The following is a 27,642-nucleotide window of genomic DNA, read 5'->3' as shown; positions in this document are numbered from 1 at the left end:
CAATTAGCCAGTTACGAGTGATCGCCAATTTTACAATGTGCAACACAAGATGTAGTTATATTGTTGCTTACTTCACCTTTATTTATCTAAATTTTTATTTATAAACTTTAATTTTTTTTAAAAAAAATAGTATGTGAGTCGCTGCGCTATAGTCTATCTCAAGCCCAAATAATGAAAAGGAATTGTGCTAACATCCTGCGTAAAAATAATAGTTACTATTTTAACATGATTTTTATTACTCTATATATTTGAAATATTCCTGTGTATGGTCAACTTTAGTACTTTTTTTGTTCTTATTTCCTAATTAATATCTTTTTTGTATTTCTTGATTAGGTTGTCTTCCTAATAACAGAATGAAAGTGATATGTGGATGTAAAATAATAAAATAATTACAACTTGGAAAGGTTTTGACAATTGCTATTGGTTCTCCGTGCATAATTACTTTTCGAATAATTGGTTTGGCGAGACAGAAGGTCACATCCATAATTAATAATTATCACTATATGAATCAAAATAAATTAGTATTATCCTGACGCTTTATATTTTCATTATGTAATATTTGCGTATGTATTTGAATGTTATATTTGCAATTTTAAGAATCATTTAAATGATGATTATGTTGTTGAAGTAAGTTGAACTGAAAGTTGGAAGAATGAGTATGATTCAAATTCAAAAGCGTATAACACTCAATCAATGATGATTTTTTTGTCATGTCTTGGGGAGGAAAATTATAATCCTTTAAACTAGGTTTCCAACAATATAATTCAAATAATTCATCATTTGATCTTTTCTTGTGGAGCTATAGAGAACAGCACGTTATAGATGACTTTTGTGAAATAATAGTAAGTCATTTTATAGTAAGTCATTTTATAGTACATGATTAACAGCCGGCCAATAGACCTTTCTAAAGGAAAAGTCATTTTAATTTAATTTTATATGCAAAATCCATGACAGTGGTCTAACACATAAAATCCCCAGATGATTGGATGGACGGAATTGCCTTTTAAAGTAAGCCAAGATGTCCATGTCTAAATCAGAGTATCTCTATGAATCTGTAAATGAAGTTATACCAAACAATATGTACAATCAGATTCATTCCTCTAATGGAACACAAAAGATGGACTGATTAGTTCTCCAATGAGGTAAATGCAGAAGCAGTTCCTTCTGTAACTTAAAAACATAACATTCCCATTCAGGAACTGCAGCTGAAAAAGTAAGCCACTCAAATTCATAATCCATTTCTGTTTTTCCAAAGAAACCTTCCGCCAGTTGAAGATCCTTCACAAACACAGATTTAAGATGACCTATTTCTGTTTTTTGATTCGGGGAAATTGGAATTACATTTGGAGTTGGAGTTGGAGTTGGAGTTGGAGTTGGACTTGTTCCTTCGACTTTTGTCTTTAAACTGGACAACTTCCAATGATAGAACTGCACCAACTATCGCACAAAGAAGTTGAATATAAAATAGACCCACCAATTAATCAAATACTACTAGTATATACGCTTTTTGATAAGGAATACTAAGTCTATATGCTTCAAAGATTGACGACTCATTTTCTTCTGTTATAGTATGTGAATCAGTTAGATTAAAGGGAGGTACCTGAAGTGCATGCATTATATTAAGAAATTGGGTCTCCAACAACTCGCTTTCTCGTACTAAAAGTAGTGGCCCTGACAGTAACTCCAGTAAGTTGCAAGATGAATCTGATGCTGATAAATGCCTAGTCTCTTGAAATGGATGGATATCAAATCCAAGAATATGCAATCTGCCGCAGCGAATATCAAATCCGGACAAGAAACTCGAAGCTTCGTCAGGTGGAAACCAGTACATATTGATGGATCCTGGCACGGGCAAATATGAAAGCAACTTTCTATCCACAACACCCAATAAAGCTTGTGAGAGAGATGAGAGGAGTTTAGAATCTTCATCATGAGATGCATCACGGCTGAACCACAGAGTAAGTGTAATTCGCTCCCCTTCAGTAATCTGTATGGAAGAATCAGTGAATTAGAGAAAAGAGCTAATAAGAATAAAACAGGGAAACCTAATCCTACTAACATTTTAGGCTGAAGATAAACATCTCGTATGTTTTTTAGATATCGACAAGAGAGCTAATACGGGACAGGGCATAAGAGGACGGATGTTCTTAAAATTAATGAAAGATTCATTCAGACGATTCAATCTGAGAGAACGTTGATCTAGTTACAATAAATATGGAAAATGAAATGTCCAATTTATCTAAAGAAATGATCAGTGCACACTCTGGAGTTGTTTCCCGACCCAGCTAACTTATTGACCATGTATGACATGATCTCAGATTCTGCAGAGCAAGAGCATCATCTATCTTGGCTCAGTGACATCACAGACTAACCAGGATTTCTTTAAGTTAAATAATTTGTCTATGTAATTTGTTACACACTCCTACAAATACCATGCAGCCACAAGTTAAACCAGTTGCTTCTCTTCTCTGAAGTTGGTTGATACATTGATCCATGTGGAAGTGGTTAAAGAATAAGAATATATCTTTTTCCAGTGCCAAGCTATAAATTTCCCAAGGTAGTAAGGCTTTTCATTAAAAGAAGATGACAAGATACTGCTTGTATCTGGATCTAACTTGCATGTGTAGCATGCCAGTTAAACGTACCATGTATCTTTACAAAATCAGGAAACAATGTATCTTTATCCAGGAAGAGAAAATAACAAACAAATGGACACAGTGAAAGGAAGTGCAAATGCCCATTGAATCTCCTTTCTTGTTTCTAACCCTTGCTTCTTACAAGTCAGTTACAAAATCAGTTAATGCTCAGGACTTCTATAACATTAGAGATTTAAGTTTGTGTTCCTTACAGAGGAAATTGTGGCCTGTGTCAACTATATAACAGACTAGTCTTCCAAATGAATGGAATTTCCGTACTGACTTTAAGCTCCTCCTTCAAAAACAATATTAACTAAATGCCTAAATGGGATGATTGTGACCTCAAACTGGTCAGACAAGGCAAAAGATTAGGCGGCTCATCTACATTGAGATCAAGAGTATGCTAAACTGATGCAGCACATAGCTGGCAGAGTATTCGACTCTTTAGTTTGTGATCAGCCATAATGGCAGGGCAGTAACAAATTGATACAAAGTAATGCTAACTTAAGGTAACAAGACCACGATCCACCCCAGCAAAATAAGGCAGGTGCAACCATTTAGTTAAAGTGGAAGACAGATTTAAGCAGGCCATCCAGATTTGGAGGGTTAAGCAACAGAGCATACAAGATAACAAGCTGAAATCAAGTCCCTGACAAAAATAAAAGGGATTGGAGTAAAGTGAAAGACACACAAAGAGGTTCTTTTTCCATAAAAGAAGAGAGAAGATACCTCATCAACAGAATGTATATTTTGATCATCAGCCGTGTACATGATAACATCCTAATGAGATAGAATTATCATCAGTAAGGAAGAGCAGCCAAAAGGGGAAAAACTAAAATGGACATTACACAATAGAACAGAATCCAGATAATATATAATTCAAATTTGACATATTAATCTTCACTAAAGAGCAAACGCTAGAGGCAGTTAGCAAACTATAACTTGCATGAGAAGCTGACAGAGCAAAAAAAAAAACTTCCTCTTTGAAGATTTACATTAGATTGATACAAAAAACGGATTGACATTGCGAGCAACCACACAAAATTTCGGAAAATATTATTTACGTAACTTAAGTCGTCAAATGCACCACCAAATCCATAGATCACTTACCCCAGCCATAGGCACAATGTCTGCAGGTTCTCCATCCTTGAAGTGAAAGATACCACCCTTGAAATCCACATCATAACTATTTAAATAACACACTGCCTTCAACAAAATAATTAAGAATTGTCAACTGGAGTAAACAAATAAGGACCTCAGGATTTATGACTTAGCCAAGATATAACAGTGTGATGCAACATTGCACTATCATTACTTTAATGTTTTCCAAAGATCAAATATCCAAACACTCACTCATATACCAATATCCACGACAAACTCATTTGATTAATAGTCTCTGTTACCACAATTTGACCTTATCTATGAACCACAAAGAACAAATTATTTTCATCCAGCGCACTAGACCATAAGAAGCTACTATATGGTGCATATTAATTCAATAACTATTGCCATATGTAACTTGATATCATGCACAAATGCATGTCTGATTTCCTGGGTGTTGGATAGGATATGAAAAGGTCAACCTTTTTAACAGGAATTTATGCCGCCACAGGAGCCTATATAAATTCATTTAGAGTATTCTTTTATAATCCCACTCCAAAACTAAGCCACTCCTGATGTCTACAATTTACCTTTTGTAGTTCCGCCACCTCACCTCCTATGTTTCTAGCTCAGTTTTAACATTGAAAATAAGATACATCCATCCAAATTGCACTAATTTTTCAAAGACAAAAGAACTCATGCAAATAGCCATTAAGTTCAGTATTATGAACGTTTGGCAAAAGCAAATACTCAGAGAAAACAATTTCAATTGTCATGGTATATTAAGGAGAATAAAAGATCGAAAGTATATTTTAGTTTATGTAACAAGAAGACACCCATTTCATTTGTCTGAATTGGTAAAGAGTGTTTTCACTTAAAGATTGACAATAGAGAGGTTAAGAGCCCATTTGTCAAGCTGCCAAATCTACTTATTTTGGAAAGTGCTTTTGTTCAAAAGTGCTTTTCAAAAGAGTACTTCTGGAGAGTAGCAGTTTGCGTTTGACCAATTCATTTGAGAAGTGCTTTTTGCAATTTTTGATAAGCAAATTGTGTTTAGCCAGTCTTTTCAAAAGTGTTTTTAAGTGTCAACTTATGAAAAAAGACAATCAAAGTTCAGTTTATACTTAGTATTAATTTAAAGAGAGAAATAAAATTAAATGTTTTTAAAAAAGAATTCAATTAATATTTTTATTTTTATTTAATTATATATATAATATATATTAAAAAATTTAATCAATATAAAATGTTATTATCCAAAAGAATAATATCGGATATCTGGTATTCCTTATTGTTTACATGATAATTTAAATATAACAAAATTAAATCATTCAATATAAATTAAAAAGCTAATCCTTAAATATATAAAAGAAGAGATCAATTTATAGTAGAGAGACTTCAACAACAACAACATACCCAGTATAATCCCACAGGTAGGGTATGGGAAGGGTAGTGTGTACGCAGACCTTACCCATACCTGAAGAGGTAGAGAGGTTGTTTCCAATAGACCCTCGGCTCAAGAAAAGGTGGAAAGGAAGAAAAGGGAAAGGAAGAAGAAGAAAGAGGGAGAAAAAGTAGCATCAAATAGTAACATCAGGGAGCAACAATTTCCCGTAGCAATTTTCAAAAACAGTGGACGTGGTTGCTAAGTACCGGATATAATAGCAAACTAGAAGAAAGTATCTTTCAACCAACAACAAGAATATTACTAGTACTACTGGTAAACCTAGGAGAAACTCACAACTATCTGTCAACCCACCACCTTAATCCTCGACCTCCACACCTTCCTTTCGCAAGTCATGTCCTCGGTTCCGTGAAGCACCGACATGTCCTGCCTAATCACCTCTCCCCAATACTTCTTTGGCCTACCCCTGCCCTTCCTCAAGCCCGCCATGGTCAACCTCTCACACCCCCTAACTGGGGCCTACTCACATTCCAAAATCATTGCGGCCTCGATTCCCGCAACTTGTCTTCCACGGATGCTACTCGCACCTTGTCTCTAATAACTTCATTCCTAGTCTTTTCTTTCCTGGTATTTTCACACATCCATCTCAACATCCTCATTTCAGCTACGCTCATCTTCTGGACGTGGGACTTCTTGACGGGCCAACACCCAACTCCATACAACATAGCCAGTTTAACCACGACCCTGTAGAATTTGCCCTTAAGTCTAGGCGGCACATTCTTATTGCATAAAACCCCAGAAGCTAGCTTCCATCCAACCCGCTCCAATGCGGTGGGTAACATCCTCGTCAATCTCCCCGTTGCCTTGGATTATAGACCCAAAATACTTGAAACTATCCCTTTTGGGGATGACTTGAGTATCAATCTTTACTTCCACTACTTCGCCATGCCTCTCATCACTGAACTTGCACTCCAAGTATTCAGTTTTCGACCTACTCAACTTGAAACCTTTGGACTCCAGCGTCTGTCTCCAAACTTCCAACCTAGCGTTAACACCCCCCTCGCGTCTCGTCAATCAGTACTATGTCATCAGCAAATAACATACACTATGGCACCCTCCCTTGTATGTGTCATGTCAGCACATCAAACGCTAGAGCAAACAAAAATGGGCTAAGGGTTGATCCCTGATGCAACCCCATCTCCACAGGGAAATGTTCTGAGTCTCCTCCCGCAGTCCTCACCTGAGTCTTATCACCTTCGTACATGTCCTTAATCACCCTAATGTACGCTACTGGGATTCCGCTAACCTCCAAACATCTCCATACTCCATAGCACCTCCCTCGGGACTTTGTCATAAGCCTTCTCAAGGTCAATGAACACCATGTGCAAGTCCTTTTTCCTCTCCCTATACTTCTCCACCAATCGTTTCACAAGGTGAATGGCTTCTATAGTTGACCGTCTCAGCATAAATCCGAACTGGTTCTCAGAGGTAGATACACTTGTCCTTACTCTCTTCTCCACCACCCTCTCCCAAACCTTCATAGTGTGACTCGGCAGCTTGATATCCTTGTAGTTGTTGTAGTTCTGGATATCACATTTGTTTTTATATATCTCCCATTTTCTTTTTTTCTTTCCCTCAGGATTTCTTTCGTATTTAAAAAAAATGTATTTATAATGAACCTTTATTTTAAAGGGCAACCCGGTGCACTAAGCTCTCGCTATGCGCGGGGTCCGTGGAAGGGCCCTTTATTTTAAAAAATGAAAATAAAGGTTCATTATAATACATATATATATATATATATAATCCATAAATATAACGGTTCATTATAAATACATATATATATAATCCATAAATATATAAAAGAAAAGATAATGGACAATAAATAAAAAGACCATCCTTCATTAGAGATATATAAATACATTTTTATAAGCCAAAGAATATAAATAATAATTGTACCAATACGGTGCTAGAAAAGCTTTACAACATACATAAATTACATTAGCATCCAAAAAAAGTCTATCCAACTATCTTCACACAGATATTTAACTTATTTTTATGCCATGAATACAACAACATACCCAGTAATATCCCACCCGTGGGGTCTGGGGAGGGTAGTGTTGTAACCACCCGACCGATCGTTTTGAGCATTTGCACTTCGCTCGGTAGTTTACGGGCATGAGTAGCTCTGTATGATGCATTATGACTTATGTGAATCATCGGTTTTGATTTTTCAGGTTATTCGGAATCGAATTGGAAGAATGGATTTCATTGTCGAAGCTTTAAATTGGGAGAGTTGACCAAGTTTGACTTTTTGTGAATTTGAACCCGGAACGGAGTTTTGATGGTTCTGTTAGCTCCGTTGGGTGATTTTGGACTTAGGAGCGAGTCCGGATTGTGATTCAGAGGTCCGTAGTGGAATTTGGCTTGAAATGACGAAAGTTGAAATTTTGGAAAATTTGACCGGGAGTGGACTTTTTGATATCGGGGTCGGAATCCAATTCTGGAAATTGGAATAGGTCCGTAATGTGAAATGTGACGTGTGTGCAAAATTTGAACTCAATTGGACGTAATTCGATAGGTTTCGGCATCGGTTGTGGAAGTTGACGTTTCAAAGTTCATAGATTTCGATTTGAGGTGCGATTCGTCGTTTCGATGTGGTTATGCGTGATTTGAGGCCTCGAGTAGGTCCGTGTTATGTTCTTGGACTTGTTAGTATATTCGGACGGGGTCCCGAGTGGCCCGGATGAGTTTTGGACGAAGTTCGGATCATTTATGAACACTCTAGACTACCTACTCTACTACCCTAATCCTCGACCTCCATACCTTCCTATCAAGGGTCATGAGTGCCATGAGTGCAATAGAAATAAACTGAAATTCGTTACTTCCAAGATGATTGTTTAATGCCTTGACATGCTCGTCTATTTCTTCTCTCCAAATCAGCCCCAAAAGGGCAAAGTAGAAGACAACCTTCCTTAGCCTCTGCCTCCTCTACCTTGCCCAAGTATCAATCACTATTTATTTTACTAACCATACACTGTCAAACAAGGGGAAAATGAAAGCTCACAAGTCTAATGAAAAGTTGCAACAAAGAAGTAAGTGACACATCCAAACAATTGTTTTACCCATAACATAAACTTACAACAATTCATTATCTACTCAGTGAGATTATTGCTGTTAGGATAGCATTCTAGGCTGCACGTCAAGTAAAGAAAGTTAATATATTTCGTGCACACATTTTCAAATGGGCTTCCATGAGTGCTTCGTATCACATCCATTGAAAAGAATGAATGAGAAACACTTCATGTTTGACCTTTTCCAAAGCATCCAATCCTCCCTAGTAACAAAGTAAGAGCAGATGGAAATTGTATGGAAATACTTTATCAGTTCATCCCATTGCTAATCTTGAAGATGCTTTCTAAAACATATATTCTAGGAAATCTTGGAATTGTTCATCATAAATAGATAAGCCACCATGGCATTTCAGTGATTGCAGACATCAGGCGTTACACATCTCTAACTGCTGAATTCTCATAACAGACATCAAAACATATTCAAATAATGGTTATTCCCGACAAGCCAACTAAAGTTGGGAATTCTCTTTCCTTTCAGAATCCCCTTCCACAAGCTCATACTAGTGGGTCTATCACTTTCTTCAAGAACCATCTGCAATCAAGGATCCACTTTGCAACTATAACTTATTTACATCAAGCATCATCCGTGAAGCACTTTTGAGAGCTGAACCTCCACAGAGGAACCACCTTTTTCCGCTCAACAAAATGATATTTTTTTGTCTCCATTTGTTCAATCCCATCGAAATCCCACTATTTGCTCTCACTTATAGACAATTGATGACGGGATGCAAAACAAGGAAGATAGTCCATGGATATACTTGAAAAGGCAGACTGGCTGACCATATTCCCTCCAAGTGAGTATTTGTTTATTTCTACCTGTCAATCTCTTTCAAATTTCAAGATCACAGCTTCCATAATTCAATCTCTCCAAAATTTCCTCAAAGGCATCCTGAAATATTTATTAGGTATTGAACCTACCATGCACCTGAGCTTCTGAACCAAACTACAAACATCATGAACTAGCCCAACTAGAACGAACTCCGACTTTTTCATGTCGATATGCAGTCCATATACTGCTTCAAACCACTCAAACTCTGAGGAGGAAGTGAAACTGTCTGAAACGTAGTACAAGAAAATGAGCGTACATCAGCAATTTTATGAATACGACATCGACACACGGTTTGCGAACCTACAAAAGGTTTCCCGACCTGTTAGCCAACCTATCGACGCAGCTACTCTTTTCTTTTCACTAGTTTACTGAAAGATTCCCATGATGAAATGAGACAGTAACGTGGAGATGATCCTAATCCCCTGCCCAAAAAGGCAGCTGGTGTTCCATTAATCATGAAAATAGAGGTAAACCTAAGTAGAGAATTAACTATATAATTATAACTCTTGTGTATACTGCAGGGCCATTTGATCTCTAGGAAGATACGACACATCTTGACAATGTTACTGTGTTATTATGTCATACCGGATGAACATGGGAAGCAAGCCATACTATGTTATCAACACATTCAACTTTGAGAAACATGAGAAAATTAATAAATGCATGCTGCAAGAAGAAGCAATACATTGTTCATGAAATAAAACTAAAAATATGCAGCAAATAACAACGTGGGAGGATACAACAGCAAGTCAAGAACGCACCGCGAAATCCCGTTGTTTAAGGTAAGGTCTATTATCATCACTGTGCCAACCAATGCTTGCTCCTCTACACCAGCTGTAATTCATATAGAACATTAGCAAATTGCTAGACATATTGCTCCATAGAAGTGAAATATTTCTTGCAGGATGAAAAGAATCACATGAAACAGCAAAGTGCACATGACCATATCATTGTAATCCATAATTTGTGCATAGAGTGTAGATGTGATTGATAAAAAGGCAAAAAAAAGACGCCCTACACTGAATTACACTGACACTGAATACGTAGTGTACTTGAACGCATATCAACAAAAATATAAAGAATAAAATTCAACAGAACAGCTATTTTCAGAAGTATTTGAAATAGATGCAGCTTTAACTAATAAATAGCTCCAAGTCAAGCCAAGGTATGCCCTAAGCGGTCACCCAAGAGTCTAGCCTACTAGTCAATGAAGTGGGTCGAGAACCATGACGTCTCAGGTTCAAACCCCAGCGGGAAAAAAAAACTAGGTTATTTCTTCCCATATGTCCAAGCCTTGGTGGACAGAGTTACCTGCTACCTGTTGCTGGTGGGAGGTGGCAGGTATCCCGTGGAATTAGTCGAGGTGCGTGCAAGCTGGCCCGGATACCACGATTAAAAAAAAAAACCTAAGCAATCTTTAAGTTATAATAGCTCTAATTCACCAAATCTTTGTTGTATTTCACCAAATCTAAAAATCAGTCTCTCCCCTTAACAAAATCCAGTTACTTAATGCCATGTCAACTTGTGAAATACGTCATGTTCACGCATCATTTGTTTTGGCAACATCCGGTTCTAAAAGCCGAAACATTTGAACTATTTGTTTGTGACAATGAAGGCTAAAAACAGTAAGAAGAAAAATTAATAATAGAGTGAGATTGAACTTGCTAAAACCACAAGCTTCTGATCAATTTTATCCAACTTGCATTTGGAAAAATCTATCATCTACTGCTACAAGAGATGTCCTAAGTTCCAGGAAACTTCACTCCATATGTAACTGAAAGCAAAGTCTTGTCCTAGTTGGATGGACTTTAATGGTTTCTATCAACTATTATTAATTCTAGAACTTGAAAAGCATATACAACAATAACAATCCTCTGTATTCATCCCACTCTATCAAAATAGTTGCACTAGACTGTATATGAATCCTCTGTATTCATTCCACTCTATCCAAGTCCATTCACTATTTAGAGGTTGACTATTTTTACAACCTACACTTAGTGGCGGAGCCAAGAATTTATCTAAGGGGATTCAAGAATGTCACACTTGGGATTTGAATTTATGACCTAAAGCAGTTTTTTAACCGCTTCTACTACTTTACTAATATTTCCCCTTATGGCGAGGGGATTCAATAGCTAATATAATAACCAAAAAATAGTTTTTGCCCGATTTCCAGTGTAAATTTTCAGCAAAAGGGATTCAATTGAACCCCTCTCCCACCCTCCACCCCCTCAAGCTAGCTCCGACCCTGCCTACCTAACTATCCTGTTTTATCAAGGCTTGAGGCTGACGTGCTTTGCGAAGCTCAAATAGGCAGAGTTAAATTTTAAAAAGGATGTGATCATAAATAAGTTTATATAGAAGGGAAAGAAGTGGGAGTTTGAACCTGATTAGACCAGTGAATTCAACAAACAACTCATACTGGCACCCAAAATACTCCTCCGCTTTCTCCCTTAGCCTCTCTATAAAAGCAAAATAAAGAATTAAATAAAACTGACAAAAACTAAAACATTAGAAATCACAAGAATAAAAAATTACGTAAGATCAAAAATGAAACCTCGAATGGGAATGATGGGCAAGATGAAATGGGCAGAGTTAGTGGCAATAAGATGAGATAGTGTTGTAGACAACACATTGGGCCTGTACCCTACCGTACAACAGCTCTTGTGTATAAACTCTAACTCCTGCAATTATTTTATTTTTTTTAAAAAGGAAACAAAAATCTTCACGTGAACAATGTAAATCTATCAAAAGAATGATTGTTATAAGTTTGTAAATGTGGAAATGGACCTTGCAAAGATCTAAAGGAAGAAAATTATGGAGAATGAGACGGGGGTGCTCGCTGTCTGCCATTTTTGGAAACTGTAGCTCTATGTTAGCTCCTTGGTATTATTTTGTTAGAATATGTACTTCTATAAGATGAACCGGGCGGCTTCATGTTTGGGCTGGTCGATTTATGTTCGGGCGGTCCTCTGCCCAAACAACTTATCGGCCCTAGTGTTATTTGCACCAGGTGGCCAGTTAAATTACCAGTTATGTCCGGCCATAAATAAGTTATTACAAAAACTAGTTAATTCATAAAATATTATCAATATTAGCCAAATACTACCAATATTAGCCAATTAGCTATTTGTATCCAAGAAGTATCAAACTTTTGCTTTTTTTTAAGTGGGTGTTGTTGGAATAAATTGGCTACATTTTAAGGAGTTTAAATCTCAATTTTGGATTTGATTTAGGGTCTGTTTGGAAAGTCACTCGGTAATTGTAATTGGTGTAATTAATAGGGTAGTAATTACACATGCTAGTAATTACGACGACATGTTTATTTGTCATAACATAATTATAGTGTAATTACAAGCGTACTGTTTGGTTGCACAAGTGTAATTACACAATTAGATTAAATTTTAAATAAAGTAATTATCGAAACTTAAAAGTAAATATAATAAATATATGCAATATAAATTATTTTTATAAGTATAAATGATATTAGATTTAGTATTTAAGATGTATGTTTTTTCTTGAATATACACTAATTAGTAATCATATATTTATAACTAATATTGTAAAAATAATTGATATATATTTTCCAAATTAATAATATTTAGTTTAATTAATTATAAAAACTAAAAACATACGTTTTGTAAGAATATAATGGAATACATGTTTGATAAAATAAATTAATATTTATAAATATAATGACATAACATTATGCAAGTATTTGACAAAACTAATCTATCCGTTCTAACTAAAAAATGAACAACATGCAATATGAAATAACAAGCTAATACTACTAAAACAAGTAAATTGGAAGCATAAATATAACACAATTTCAAAATCCCAAAAAAAAACTTTAACATATGTCAAACTCCAACATTATAAAATTAAGTTTCAATACAGCTTAAGATTAGGAAACATAATAAGTTTATAACTTCACAAAGAAATTCTACTTTAATGACATCAATCATTATATGCCAAGTTTATTAATGACTCATTATTTCTAATATTATGAGGTATAGTTTGAAAAACTAGAATAATAATGCAGTTTGCGTTAAATGAAGAAAATAAAATAAATAAGAAATAAAATATACGAGCAATTACATGGAATCACAAGAAGTAAAGGTAGAGAGATAAAAAAAAATAATGTACAAAGAAAATATATCTTAAAATTTAAAAAAAAATAAACATAAAAATAAAAATAACAAAATAAATTAAAATAATGGAAATAAAAAGTTATAAAGAAAATAAACTAAAATAAAAAGGAAAGAAATTAAGAAGTAACTTTGTAATTACACAGTGTAATCACTAATTACCACAAATTCTCACCTCCCCCTTGAGAATTGGAGGGTGTAATTTCACCTCTCCAATTACACTCAATTCCACGTTGACCAAGCAATTACTTGGCCATACAAACATGCCAAACTGTACCTATCTAATTACACCCAATTTCATGTTGACCAAGCAATTACTTTACCAAATAAATATGACAAACTGTGTAATTACACCTAAATTCAATTCCTAAGTGGCTTTCCAAACATGCTCTTAGTAAAATTTTGAGGTGGTTTGAGTTGAAAAATTGGAGTAGAAGATGAATATAAAAAAAAAGATATGTATATTACATATATATCATATGTGTATCAAATGTGCATACCATGTATGTCCATGTATACCTGTGTGTGAGATATACCACTTCTTTCCCTTCTATACCACTGGTATCAAATGTGCGTACCATGTGTATCAAAATTCGATTTTAACAATAAATTTTGATACCAAACTAGTCCAAGTCACCTCCAATCTTGCTTAAATTTTGTATATCGCCTCATCTATATGTTTTCAACGAATTCCAACCATACCCATTGAAACAAATTCTTTTTGCCTGGTTTTTTTTAATATTGTATATTATTGATAGTGAATTATGACTCCAAACTAGTCTAATCTACCTTCAAACTTCATCAAATTTTGTATATTGTTCATATATATAATTTCAACGAATCGCAACAATGCCCACTGAAAAAAACTTTTTTTGCCTATGTTATTTGAATGTTGTATATCATTGGTACTTTCTTTTGGCTATTTTGGTAGCATGGCTAAAATGACTAGTTATTGGTAAATAATGTCTTTTTTGGTTGTCACGACCCGAAATTTCCACATCAGGGTCGTGATAGCGCCTAATATTTCATTTGCTAGATAAGCCAACGTTAGAGGATCTTTAAGCCATTTTTTAATCAGCTTAATTAAGTAAAACCAATTAAGCCGAAAAGAAACTAAAACGGAATACAAATGACATAAAACCAATAATATCTAAGTACAACCCGGATCTAGAGTCACAAGTTCACGAGTTTCTAGAATCTCTACAAAATGGTGTTTGAAATAAATATAATTGTCTCGAATGAAAAGAACAGTAAATATGGAAAATGGAAGGGGACTTCAAGGTCTGCGGACGCCATCAGATCTACTTCGAATTTCCAAATGCCAATCTGAACTGGTACGCCTCACGGACAACTGGGACCAGTACCAAAATCTGCACAAGAAGTGCAGAGTATAGTATAAGTACAACCGACCCAATTTACTCCGTAAGTGTCGAGCCTAACCTCGACGAGGTAGTGGCGAGGATACGATAGAACACCCACGTAATTAAACATGTACACACAGAAATATATGTACAACATAACAACAAATAAAGAATTAACAAGTACTATTGGGAGGGGACATGCAAAAGGGGTACAAGATACGATAACTACAACATGGAATGATAATAAAAAACAGTCAATAAACCTTCAACCAACAAAATGAACAAACATAATGAGTAAAACTGCACGACATTACCATTCGTGCTTTTACTCTCAGCCTCACCATGAAATAGTAATAATGGCGTGGCATCACCCTTTGTACTTTTACTCTAAATCTCACCATAAAATGATAAATACGGCATGACATCACCCTTCGTACTTTTACTCTCAATTTCATCATGAACAATAGATACGGCACGACATCACCCTTCGTGCATTAACACTCAAATACGGCACGATATCACCCTTCGTGTATTAACACTCTCCCGTACCGTGTAACAATGAACATATAACAACAAGGAGATAGAATAAGCAAGATTAAGTCTTATGTCAACAATGGTTCCACTATACCAATCTCTACTTCAGAAACAATGCTCAATTATCACAGAAAGTCCATAAGTGCGGAAAGAACAATCAATTTAGTAAGTAACTAGTCTAAGCATGGATATTAAGATCAAAGAAAGAAAGAAATTACAAGGAACAAGTACCACTCGCATACTTTAACCCAACAACAACGCATAAGTACTTGTCACCTCACATATACGTTGTACCCCAACATTTGAACAAGTAGCACATAACAAATAAGTCATAATCCCTCAAGTCAAGGTTAACCACGACACTTCCCTCGCTCCCAAAGATCAACTCAAAGCTCAACCACGACTTTGCCTTTCAAAAAAGCCTCCGAACTAACCAAATCTAGCAAATTAACAACCAAACGATTTAAAATAAGCCTTAGGAACTACCCACGAATGAAAAAAGTTCAATTTAGGTCATTATTAAAAAAGGTAAACAAAAGTCAACTCTCGGTCCAAACCCGAAATTCGAACCAAAACCCGATTACTCATTCACCCCCGAGCCCGATTATATAATTTGTGTCGAAATCCCACCTCAATTTGAGGTATAAATTCCAATTTTAAAAAAATCCCCAATTCTTTCCAAACCCCCTATTTTCACCATGAAAATCCTAAATTTTAGGTTGAAATATCATGAAATGAAATGAAAAATTGAAAGAAAGTATGTTAAGATCACTTACCAATGAATTGGGAAAGAAGAATGTGATGACCCAAAATATCATCTTTAAATTTAATAATTAATTTTGTATTCTAAGACTTCGAAAAGCACTATTTATCATTCCTCGACTTGCGTGCACAGTCCGTAAAATTTTAAGAAAAGTTTTCAGGTGAAAAATGGATTAAAATGTGAATTAGAGCTTTAAAACTTAACTAAGTTGACTTTGGTCAATATTTTGAGCAAACGGACTCGGATCAGTGTTTTGACAGTTCCGATAGGTCCGTATAGTGATTTGGGACTTAAGCGTATGCCTGGAATCAAATTTCGAGGTCCCTAGCCCGAGATATGAAATTTTGATGAAAAATTAAAAGTTTAAGTTCAAATAGTGACCGGATGTCAAATTATGTGCAAACGACCCCGGAATAGAATTTTGATAATTCCAACAGCTCTGTATGGTGATTATGGACTTAGGAACGTGATCGAAATTTTATTTAGAAGTCCGTAATAGAATTAAGCTTGAAATGCCAAAAGTTAAATTTTTGGGAAGTTTGACCGGGGGGTTGACTTTTTGATATCGAGGTCGGAATCCGATTCTGGAAATTGGAATAGGTCTGTTATGTCATTTATGACTTGTGTGCAAAATTTGAAATCATTCCGAATTATTTTGATGTGTTTCACCACAAGATATAGAATATGAAAGTTCAAAATTCATAGATTTTGATTTGAGGTGTGATTCGTCGTTTTGATATTGTTTGATGTGGGTTGAAGCCTCGAATAAGTTTGTATTATATTTTGGAATATGTTGGTATAATTGGTTAAGGTCCCGAGGGTCTTGGGTGGATTTCGGAAGGTAAACGGAATGGATTTCGGACAAAGAAGCTGATGGAAATTTCTGTTGCAGAAATTTCTGGTGCGTAGAGCCAAATGTGGAAGCTTATATCTCGCAATCTATAAGAAATCGAAATATTTTCAAAACATAAAAGTTGTAGCCATTTGATTCTGGTTTCCAGAAAGTTAAACCATTAATTATTTGGACATTTGTACAAAAAGTTATGATGGACTGAATGAAGGCTGGTAGAGCAGTTTCGTCAGAAATTGGCAAAATTTCTGATGTGTGGAGCCAACTTTGGAAGCTTATATCTTGAAATCCATAAGGAATCAGAAAATTTTTGAAACATGAAAGTTGTAGCCCTTTGATTTTAGTTTTCAGAAAGTTAAACCATTCATTATTTGGGCATTTGTACATAAAGTTATGATCGATTGAAAGAAAGCTGATAAAGCAGTTTCTGGTGGACTTTTAGTGACGAAAAATGGACTTTTAGTGACGGAAAATGGACTTTTAGTGACGGATTGACAGAAACTTAAGGACAAAAAATGGTCATTTCATTCATTTCGTTTTGGATTTTTGGAGCACGGTTCTTGGGCGATTTTCACGAGAAAACATTAGGGTAAGTGTTCCTTATCCTATATTGATTATATTTCATGATTCCATATTCATTTATATCATGAATTCGTGAATTTATGGAAGAAAAATCAAGATTTTTGCAAAATCTTCCAAAAACGAAAATTTAAGATTTGGAGGTCGAGTTATTATCGGATTTTGATAAAATTGGTATGGGTGGACTCATAATTGAATGGGTTGTCGGATTTTGTAAGTTTCGCCGGATTCCGAGATATGGGCCCCACAGGCAAATTTTGAGCTAATTTCGGATTTTATTGAAAATATAATATTTTCTTATGAAATTGATTACTATAATTTTTGTTGACTGTATCGAATTAATTATGACTAGATACGAGTCGATCGGAGTCGGAAAATCGAGGAAAAAGCATAATACTTGGTTAAATTGGAGCAAGTTGAGGTAAGTAGTGTCTAACCTTATGTGGGGAAAATTTTTCCTAGGATTGATAATTGTAATGTGTGAAAAGTCGTGTACACGAGGTGACGAGTGTGTACACGGGCTAAATTTGAAAGATTATGTTTTAAATTGTGTAGATCATTGTTGCGCATTAATTAAATTATTTTATTTTATTATATTATTCATTATTGATTTAATGTTTATATTTTAAATTTACTTGACCTTTTCCTGCTAACTGTTTTATTTGTTTAGTTGGAACTTGGTTTCTTTTATTCTGTGCATTATTTGAAGGTTGATTTTTTTTAAATTAAATATTATTAATATGAAATATTTGACATTTTAAACTTGATATTGAAGCAACGTATTAAAAAATTTAAAATATTATTTTCATGAATTATTTACTCCTAAATATTTTTATAAGATTTTCGTACTCATTGTGATGGAGCAGTGAGTTCTTTATTATGGAAAAATATTATTGTTGAATTATTTTGACATGAGCCGTGAGCTCTTTATTGTGAAAAAATATTATTTTGACATGAGCCGTGAGCTCTTTATTGTGAAAAAATATTATTGTTAAATTATTTTGACATGAGCCGTGAGCCTTTATTGAGAAAATATTATTGTTCAATTATTTTGACATGAGTCGTGAGCTCTTTATTGTAAAAAATATTATTGTTCAATTATTTTTACATGAGGCGTGAGCTCTTTATTGTGAAAAAATATTGTTGTTGAATTATTTTGGCAAGTTAAATTATTTGAGCACCTGAGGTACAAATTGTGATATTGATACGCATGCGGTGGTATAAGGTCTTGGTATTGAAACGCATGCGGTGAGATAAGGGTGGCTTGATATGCGTGACTAGTAGGGGAACTACTAGAAGTCATGTGATGTGATAAGGATGGCTAAAACGCGGGGTGCTATTTCGAAAAAAATATTTTCTTTCAAATAAATTGTGAAGGCTCCCGCGGTGAGATAAGCAAATGTGATATTGTGAATTTAATTATAATTTGGGACTACGAGACGGTACCTCGGTAGTGCCCTTGTTGATATTGATTTATGGTCGTAGTTGCCTTTGATTTTTAGTGTGATTTTTCTTAAAGTTGAAAATAAATTCTGTTTTGTTTTTCACGACGTATTTATTTGCTATTATTTGGTGTAATTAAATGTGACATACTACCTGATTTATTTCCATTATCATTTTATCTTATTAAATTATTTAAACATTTTTTTCCATGTCATTATCTATTCTCCAGTAGGGCCTAACCTGACATCGTCACTACTCTACCGAGGTTAGGCTTGGCACTTACTGGGTACCGTTGTGGTGTACTCATACTACGCTTCTGCACATCTTTTTGTGCAGATCCAGGTACATCTTACCAGTCTAGACATCAGTGAGTTACCTGCGCACAAAGACTTCGAGGTATATCTGCCAGCGTCCGCAGACTCCGGAGTCCCCTTCTATCTTACTATGTTGTCTTCCTTATTTGCTTTAGACTCTAATGTATAGAGACATAAAGAATAAATTCTTAGAAGCTTGTGACTTATTTCTACCGGGTTTTGGGAGTTGAAATTGTTTGAATTGTAGTTTATTTATTTCAGATATTTATTATTATTCCGCATTGATAGGCTTACCTAGTCTTAGAGACTAGGTGCCATCACGACATCCTACGGAGGAAATTTGGGATCGTGACAAAGAACTATTGGGAAATCGCCTCTAGGGTTTCTAAGTTTGAAATTTTGAAGAATGGGAGAAAATCACGTCTAACTTACACTTTGATCAGGCCCAAATGTTGCAATTGTGACCCGGGGTTCGCAATTGCGAACCCTGCAAATGCGAGTAAACTATCGCAATTGCGAATAATATGTCTGCAAATGCGAATCTAAGGGGATCGCAAATGCGACCCCTTATCTCGCAAATGCGAAAGTCCACCCCCCAGCCCCTGCTCACACATGCGAAGTCTTCTTCGCAAATGCGAGATCTGCAGACAACACCAGAAAATACTCATGCACCAGCTATGATTCTAAGTCCAAATTTACTTCGTAGCCTATCCAAAACTCACATGAGCCCTCGGGGCTCCCAACCAAATATGCATACAAGTCCAAAAATATTATACGAACTTGCTCGCGCGATCAAATCGCCAAAATAACACCTAGAACTACGAATCAAACACCAAATCAAATGAAATTTTCAAGAAAATCTCAGAACTTCTATTTTAACCGTCGGACGACCGAATCACGTCAAACCAACTCCGTTTCTCACCAAATTTGATAGACAAGTCATAAATATAGTAATGAACCTATATCGGGTTCCGAAACCAAAATACAGACTTGGTATCAATAACGTCAAACATTGGTCAATTTTTTAAAAGTCATTAAGCCTTTAAATTTTAAATTTTTGACAAAAAGCGATAACTCGAGTTAGGGACCTTCGAATTCGATTCCGGGCATATGCCTAGGTTCCAAATCACGATATGGACCTACCAGGGTCGTCAAAATACGGATTCGGGTCCGTTTGCTCAAAATGTTGACCGAAATCAACTCAAATAGATTTTAAGGTAAAATTTCATATTTTATCAATTTTTAACATAAAAGCCTTCCGAAAAAATACCTGGATCGCGCACACCAATCGAGGAAGGCTTGAGGAAGCTATTGGAGGCTTCGAAACACAGAATTAAGGTTTAAAACTCTAGATGACCTATCAGGTCATCACATTGGTATATTTATGTAAGATTCCCTTTAAAGTTCACCATTTTTCTCAAACGAGATTACCACTTTGGATACTTTCTCTATCCCAATTTATGATATGGTGTTTGACTAAATACAATTTTTTAAAAATATATATTAGTAATTTATGATCTTAAATAAGTCATAAATATTTATGCGTCTATAAATTATCTCACTAAGGATAAAATAAAATTTTAAAGTTAAAATAAATATAAAAATATATTATTCTTCTTAAAGCAGAATAAAAAAATGGTATCACATAAATTGAGAAGGAGGAAGTAGTAGTTTTAAATTTTAATCTTCTAATCAAATTATTTTTTTCGAACTCCCTACAACTAGCATAGTTTTATAAAATGGCCAACTTCTAGATGTAAGACTATAAAAAAAAGATTATTTGCATCATCCAACTTCTATCTGTTTGGTTCGAAGTGATTCTGATTTTAAGTTTAGGAAAAAAAATGTGAAAAATACCCTTTTACTCTATGGAGTATCTTAATTTTTCTGTTTTCTATATGTTGGTTATATCTTCGTCGCAAATCATTTTATATCTCTCTTTGACTCTAATAGAACTCTAACCTAGTGTATAATAAATCGTAATTTTTAACCATAACCTAAAGTAGAAGAAAAACTTGTATAATCTTTTTCTGGAATTAAGTTGAAACACCCAAATAACCATAACTAAAAACCTGATTCGTACGGATCTTCCTTTTTGTTGAGCGCACCACTGAGAAGAAACAGAATCAGCAGTCGGAAAATCGGAGCAGCGCTTCACATTCAATATCAGGTTTATTTTCGATTGTAATTTCAATTTCTGTTTTTTTTTTCTTTCTTCCGAACAAAAAATCATTTGCTTTGTTATTCCCGTCTTCTAGAACTACTTGGTGAAAAGATGAGATTTTTATCATCTGGGTGTGATCAATTTAGCTGAAATTGAATTGGGATTTCTGTAAAAGTTTATGGGGTTAGAGTTATTTTTGAATTTATGGGCGATTTGGTGGTTTATGTTTGGTTGATCAGAAATTCTAGGAAAACTTTTTCCAAGAAAAACAATTTTCCTACTGTAATGGTATCATCGCCTAGATGAGTTTATATGAAGTAACATGGTCAGTGAGGATTCTATATAGCTGGCCCCAACTTGTTTGGGAAGGAGGCTCAGTTGTAGTAGTAATGGTATTATCCCTACTTTTGACTCTCATGGCGGTGCTAGCTATAGCCATGGAGCAAATTTTGATGTTATATGAGCAACGTAATATATATAATATTTACCTTTGCACCGAAAAGAAAAAAAGAAGAACAACAATTTTATAGGAAACTATTTAAAAATTGTATAATCTCGTGAAATATTTATTGTTTATCTTCTTTACAACAATGCCAATTGGTGATGAGGCCTACACCGTAGCGCTTTGGTGACTGCACTGAAGCACCAAAGAAGTGCAAAAATATGGCACCATAAAGGGTGGTCTTGAATTTTTGTCCTCTCTCTCCCCCCCCCCCCGGTTGCCCCAAGGGCAAACCGTTTATCCACGCTTGCACCATTGGCAAATCTTTAAGGTCAAAATTCAAACCTTTTAAACTTGAAGGTTTTCCCATGTGGCAAGCAGGGTCAAAAGTTCAAGACCACCCACTTCCAAGGCCATTCTTGTAAATCACCACTGAAGCACCGCCTAAGTGAGCCCAAGCATTCAGCCTATTTTGCAGCTAGTTTCAGAGCTTTAGTGCACCTTGGACGAGCCTTTAACAACACCGTTCCTAACTTTGATCTTTAGAATGCGTTTGATTCATGAGTCGTCGCTTTCGGGGGACCCAAAAGTGTAAGTATGGATTCCTTATTGCATTCCTCCAACTTTTTAGTGCAATCTACCCATTTTCTAGACACATCAAGTTACTACTTTTACAGGATCCTTGAAGCTCAAGACCTGACCAAAGTATCTTCACATCGTGTTTTAAGGAAAATTAAGAAACACAACTTGTAAGTGTTAAATGCAAATGGTCCATACTTCATCAACTGCAGTCAACGAGCATGTGAATACATTATATGACCAACTGGGAACTTGTTTTTCATCTATATAAGTATACTAAAATATTTATGTGACAGGCCAAACAATGTCAACGAAGTCCTTTAGGGACAGGCCTAGGGGAGGAAGCCCTAAATTCATATAGTCCTAATGCATACATATCGTAGAGGATTAGTTGTAGCTTCTTCTTATTGGAGATCAAAGTCATAAAGGTTGTTTACATGGATTGGTTGTCGCGCAAATAGCAAGAACCAGCAATTTTTAGCATGTTAGCCGCAGTAAAAATGGGTATTTTTTATTTTGGCATATTATTGGCATACATATTTTTGGAAATGTGTAACATCTTAATACCTTCTGATGGTCACCAGCCATAACTATCTGGAGATATCTTTTAACAGGTAAAATTACTATCGACATGATATGTAGTTCATCATGGTTGAACTGTTCCTTTTGATAGATATACTTAGCCACAAGGCAAGAAAACAGCCTCCATGACATTGAGAAATAGAGTTCCCATAATGCGACTCTCTAGTGTTATTGAAGAAAAAGGAAAAATAAAAAATAAAAAAAATACAACAAACATGAAAACAGCAAAGGCCATTCCTGAATCAAGATGGATAATTTGCCACTAATCCAAACACGAAGAATAGAAAAGGGGTGAAAAACTATCACTTGCTAGGTATATGTACAATAATGAACATAAAAGCTACAAGTACGAACAACTAAAGAAAAATGCTCCTTTGTTGTCCAAGTTCAAGTGCTGTTATTTTGATATGCTGAAGGTTAGATATTTCAATTAGCGATCTATTTGTTCACTGGATGACAGGGTGGGAACCCTCTGTTGCCATATTTGTGTGACGTTCTCTGCAGTAAATATGAATTGTCATCACAGTGAGTAAGTTTACAGTTTAATGTTTCATGGTACAGTTTAGACTATCAACGTTTCATGGTAAATCTCCACAAGCGTCAAAGTTCTGATTATTCTTGGTTGGAGTCACTGGAAACTTTCTGGAAAACAAAAGTATGTCCAAAGGAAGTTCTTTCTATTTACGAGAATTTTTGGAACTCGCATTTTAACTGAATATCTCACTTTACTGACATGTATTTCTTGACAAGGTGGGTTGCTCTGATGGTAAGCACCCTCCACTTCCAACCAAGAGGTTGTGAGTTCTTGGAGGGAAGGATGTCGAGGGTCTATTGGAAACAACCTCTCTACCCCAGGGTAGGGGTAAGGTCTGCGTACACACTACCCTCCTCAGACCCCACTAGTGGGATTATACTGGGTTGTTGTTGTTGTTGTTGTTGTTGTTGTATTTCTTGATTCCTCCGAATCTTTGTTTCTAAGCTGGTTTCTCATATGGAAAGACCTTCTACCTTAATTTGCCGTAAATTGGTTATGTTCCTGATGCCTCTCAGTTGGAGCCACCAATACCTGAATTTTCTCAATAGCTGCCAGGACTAAAAGATAGTCCTGGCTTTCTGCTCTGCTTCAATTGTATTTAATTAGTTAAGTTTTCTAAATCTTATGGGACTACCCGGTGCTCGGTTTCCTCTTGTGGCAATAGTTGTATCTGGAGAACATCTATCAAAATGCATGTTTTGGGGGGTGTACATATCAGGTCATTCGGTCACTGTGTTCCCTTGAATCCTTAATAGGCTTTACATGTGTCGTGGAAACAGCCTCTTGCAGAAATGCAGGGTAAGGCTGCATACAATAGACCCTTGCGGTCCGGCCCTTCCCCGGACCCGACACATAGCGGGAGCTTAGTGCACCGGGCTGTCCTTTTTTTTTTTTTATGTGTCGTGGAATTTTTTTCCTTGCTATCCCACATAACATGTATGCTGTATTACACTCTCGCTGAGAGTCTGATGACCGCATTGATGGCTTTGTCGTCTACGCTTTTGAGCTTGTTTGCTTTAGATTGTTCATTAAAAGTTTATTTGATTGACTTCTTAACATTTTAGTTGTTGGGCTGTTGATCAATAGTTTCCTAGTTTATTATATGTGGTAAAGACTTTTTTCTCTTCTAGTACTCACGTCAAAGCAAAGCAATGCTGCAGATCTAATGAAACAAATCGTGAAGATTTTGACGTTATTGCTTGGAGTAGCTGTCGTTTGGATAGGCTTGTTGCAGACATCAACAATTCCAGAGAGTTACACTTGGCTGGTGAGCTCTTATTGACCATCTTTTTTGTGACCTTTGGCAATGGCAGTTGGTTAAAGTTTCCTATTTTTCAGTGATTCTTAGTTTGTTGCTATTGTTGTCGCAGTTGCCTCTATACCTCATTATGTCGCTTGGTTGCTATGGTCTGTTCATGGTTGGCATTGGTCTAATGAAATTTCCCACATGTCCTCAAGAGGCTCTTTTCTTACAGCAGGTACAGTTGCACTTTTTTTTGTTTAAGAAATATTGCTTACTATTTGGTAGCCAAGATAGTGCTGGGAAAACAAGGGCTTCTGGGTGTTTCATCTTTGTGAATAAAAGAATCAAATAATTGGAAAAGGGTTAGGATGATGGGCTCTTCATGAAACATAACGAAAAGTATATCTCGTCATGTTCATTTGCTGTTTTTATTTTGTAGGATATTCTTGAAGCCAAGGAATTCCTGAAGAAAAAAGGGGTAGACGTTGGTTCTGATTGAATCTTGTTTAAGTCGCAATCACAGTTGTTTACTTGTTTAACATATGGAAAAACACATGCCAGTGCATGAATAGTTGACTTTGGATAGTTGCTGGATTTCAGTAGCAAGATTTCTCAGCCACTAAGGGGTTTTTTGATTTTTTTTTGGCTTCAAAGCTAGTAGTTGAAGTTGGAACCAAGAGAACAAAGAGGCATGGATTTTTCTCGGCTCCGTTTTGGTTGTTTTACCAGTCTTTAATCTTCAATTCTAAGTTGTTCTATGTTATTATTTGGTTAGCCCAGTGTATGCTTCCTTTTTTGAGTGAGAGCCCAGAACTGTGGGAATTCCCAATTTAGTGGAATTAATTAGAAATAACACAATCTCTAACTGTCTTAAATTTCCCAAAGCTTCCCTCTAAATAGACCTTGCTTGTTTTGACTAAGAAGTGTTTCACAAGGTAGTGAAACCATGAAGGTTAATGATGCATTTGATATCAATATCTCCTGAAACAAAAACCAAGTTAATATCATTTTTTGATCAATAAAGTACAAGAGTGGGTTGCTCTAGTGGTGAGTATCCTCCACTTCCAACCAAGAGGTTGTGAGTTCGAGTCACCCCAAGAGCAAGGTGGAGAGTTCTTAGAGGGAGGGAGCCGAGGGTCTATCGGAAACAGCCTCTCTACCGCAGGGTAGGGGTAAGGTTTGCGTACACACTACCCTCCCCAGATCCCACTAATGGGATTATACTGGGTTGTTGTTGATCAATAAAGTACAAGCAAATTAAGCTCCCTCAATGCCATATTTGATGCATGATGCCATGGTTCCATGATTAATTGATGGGCTGGTGTCATTTTAAATTGTAGCAACCCCCCCCCAACAACAGCAACAGATAACAGCTTTTGCTGCCAATCTACAGGTTAATTGCACAAAATGTCCATCTAACTTATAGCATTTATTTTCAGTAAAATCACATAAATGGTTTGATTCTCGTTACATGCAGGAATATTTGAATTTGATGCAATAATGCAATGAATGAAACACCATCTGTTGTGGACGTAGAAGTCTTTTATTTTATGTAAAATTTTGTATTTTGATGGCCCTTTTAGTTACGGCAAAGGGCCATATATACCCTTGTACTTTCGAAAATGGTCTAAGAATACCCTCGTTATACTATTGGGCTCTATATACCCTTCCCGTCATACTTTGGATGGAGTGCCTCGTTATCCAAAATAAGGGTATATTTGTTCCAAAGTATGACGGGAAGGGTATATATAACCCAATAGTATAACTAGGGGTATTCTTAGACCATTTTCGAAAGTATAGGGGTATATTTGGCTCTTTGACAATTAAGATACGTTTCTTGCGCATGTCGAAACCCTTTTTGTCTAAACTAATGTAACAGAATTCTGTGATGTTTGGGTTCATCTTCAAAGAAAGTTGGCTAAGGCATGCCGGTGGAATCTGCATTTAACAGTTTTCTTGAATAATACAAAAGGTAGCAATATTGTCAAAGACTGTTTGTCTAAAGATGAACAAGGAAGGAGGGAAGAAGGTAAATAATTCAATTCTGCAGTTACAAAGGGAAGCAATGTTATTGTTATAGTTTGCACTCTGCGTACAAATGGCTATATAGTACTCCATTTGGTACTGGCTAAACGACAAAAAGAAAGGATTATAGCATTAGGGTAAACAATTACAAGTTTGAGAATTTACTATGAACTAACTTTTGAATATTTAAGAATAAAAAAAATTAATTATGGCTCAAACTTGAAAAAGTTATTAGGATTTACGCCTCAAATGAATGTCTAGAAAGTTGGGACTTAGGCTTAAACGAACACCCTAAAAATTGGAACTTACACTCCTCAAGTACGCCTCAGTGCGTCTTTAATGTAACTCGCCCCTCACCTCTCTCAAAAATACCTTTTAAGACATTAAAAGAATATGTGTATTATCAATCAAAATACATTTTAATACACTGAAGAAAAATGCATTATTAATGCGGGGACTAAACAATTTAAAGACAAAAATAAATAAGTAATTTAGGTATATATAACAATGTTGTGCATTAGTATTGCTCCTCCAGCATCAATATATAGGGATGCTTGTCATCATAGTCCATATCGTAGGCCATAATAGGTACTCAATCAAATACTAATGCGGTTCTAATGATATCAGACATAATAATTCCTTCATTATTAAAACAAAGTGTGCCGTTTAGGTTTTGATCAGATATGATTTAGTTAGACTTCTCTTTAGCCCTTAAGTTGCCAGTTACTCTGTGGGTAGCTGGTTGAATTTATTCACAAAATAATACAATATAAAGTAATGGGTAAGAATCATCCAAACCAGCTGCTATTAAAACAAACTAGGAATGTCTATGTTTGTGAGGCGTTTACCTCTAGGTATTTGACAGATATGATAGGCTACACTTTGGAGGTATTCTTATGGATATCGTGTTTGCTCAAACACCAAAAGACGAAATTTCATTGCTGAAAACAAGTCGGTAAAGAGTGAGGGAAGAAAGAATTGGTG

General features: G+C 35.6%; 2 protein-coding genes across 4 annotated transcripts; one reads left to right on the top strand and one right to left on the bottom strand.

Moving 5' to 3' along the window:
• Positions 1 to 982: 982 nt before the first annotated feature.
• LOC104113254 (uncharacterized) lies at positions 983 to 12,040 on the bottom strand. Its single transcript, XM_009623367.4, has 8 exons — positions 11,887 to 12,040; positions 11,654 to 11,780; positions 11,483 to 11,558; positions 9,861 to 9,933; positions 3,747 to 3,842; positions 3,366 to 3,416; positions 1,601 to 1,987; positions 983 to 1,437 (listed from the first exon to the last, which is right to left on the bottom strand). Exons 1-8 carry the CDS (start codon positions 11,947 to 11,949, stop codon positions 1,093 to 1,095), a joined length of 1,218 nt encoding a protein of 405 aa, XP_009621662.1. The 5' UTR covers positions 11,950 to 12,040; the 3' UTR covers positions 983 to 1,092.
• An 8,885-nt stretch (positions 12,041 to 20,925) lies between these two features.
• LOC104113255 (dolichol-phosphate mannose synthase subunit 3) lies at positions 20,926 to 25,517 on the top strand. Of its 3 annotated transcripts, XM_070188211.1 has the most exons (5): positions 20,927 to 21,258; positions 23,417 to 23,510; positions 24,551 to 24,657; positions 24,761 to 24,868; positions 25,073 to 25,517. In XM_070188211.1, the coding sequence occupies exons 3-5, from the start codon at positions 24,556 to 24,558 to the stop codon at positions 25,130 to 25,132; spliced, it is 270 nt and encodes an 89-aa protein (XP_070044312.1). In that variant the 5' UTR covers positions 20,927 to 21,258; positions 23,417 to 23,510; positions 24,551 to 24,555; the 3' UTR covers positions 25,133 to 25,517. The 3 variants fall into 3 exon arrangements, with proteins under 3 accessions (XP_009621665.1, XP_070044312.1, XP_009621664.1); XM_009623370.4 differs by lacking the exon at positions 23,417 to 23,510 and having other exon boundaries at positions 20,926 to 21,258; positions 24,521 to 24,657; XM_009623369.4 differs by lacking the exon at positions 23,417 to 23,510 and having other exon boundaries at positions 20,945 to 21,258.
• The last annotated feature ends 2,125 nt before the right edge of the window (positions 25,518 to 27,642 follow it).

Source organism: Nicotiana tomentosiformis, chromosome 11, assembly GCF_000390325.3.
Source record: "Nicotiana tomentosiformis chromosome 11, ASM39032v3, whole genome shotgun sequence".
Lineage (NCBI taxonomy): Eukaryota > Viridiplantae > Streptophyta > Magnoliopsida > Solanales > Solanaceae > Nicotiana > Nicotiana tomentosiformis.
The sequence above is the reverse complement of the archived record's forward strand: the minus strand, read 5'-3'. Positions and strand labels throughout refer to the sequence as shown.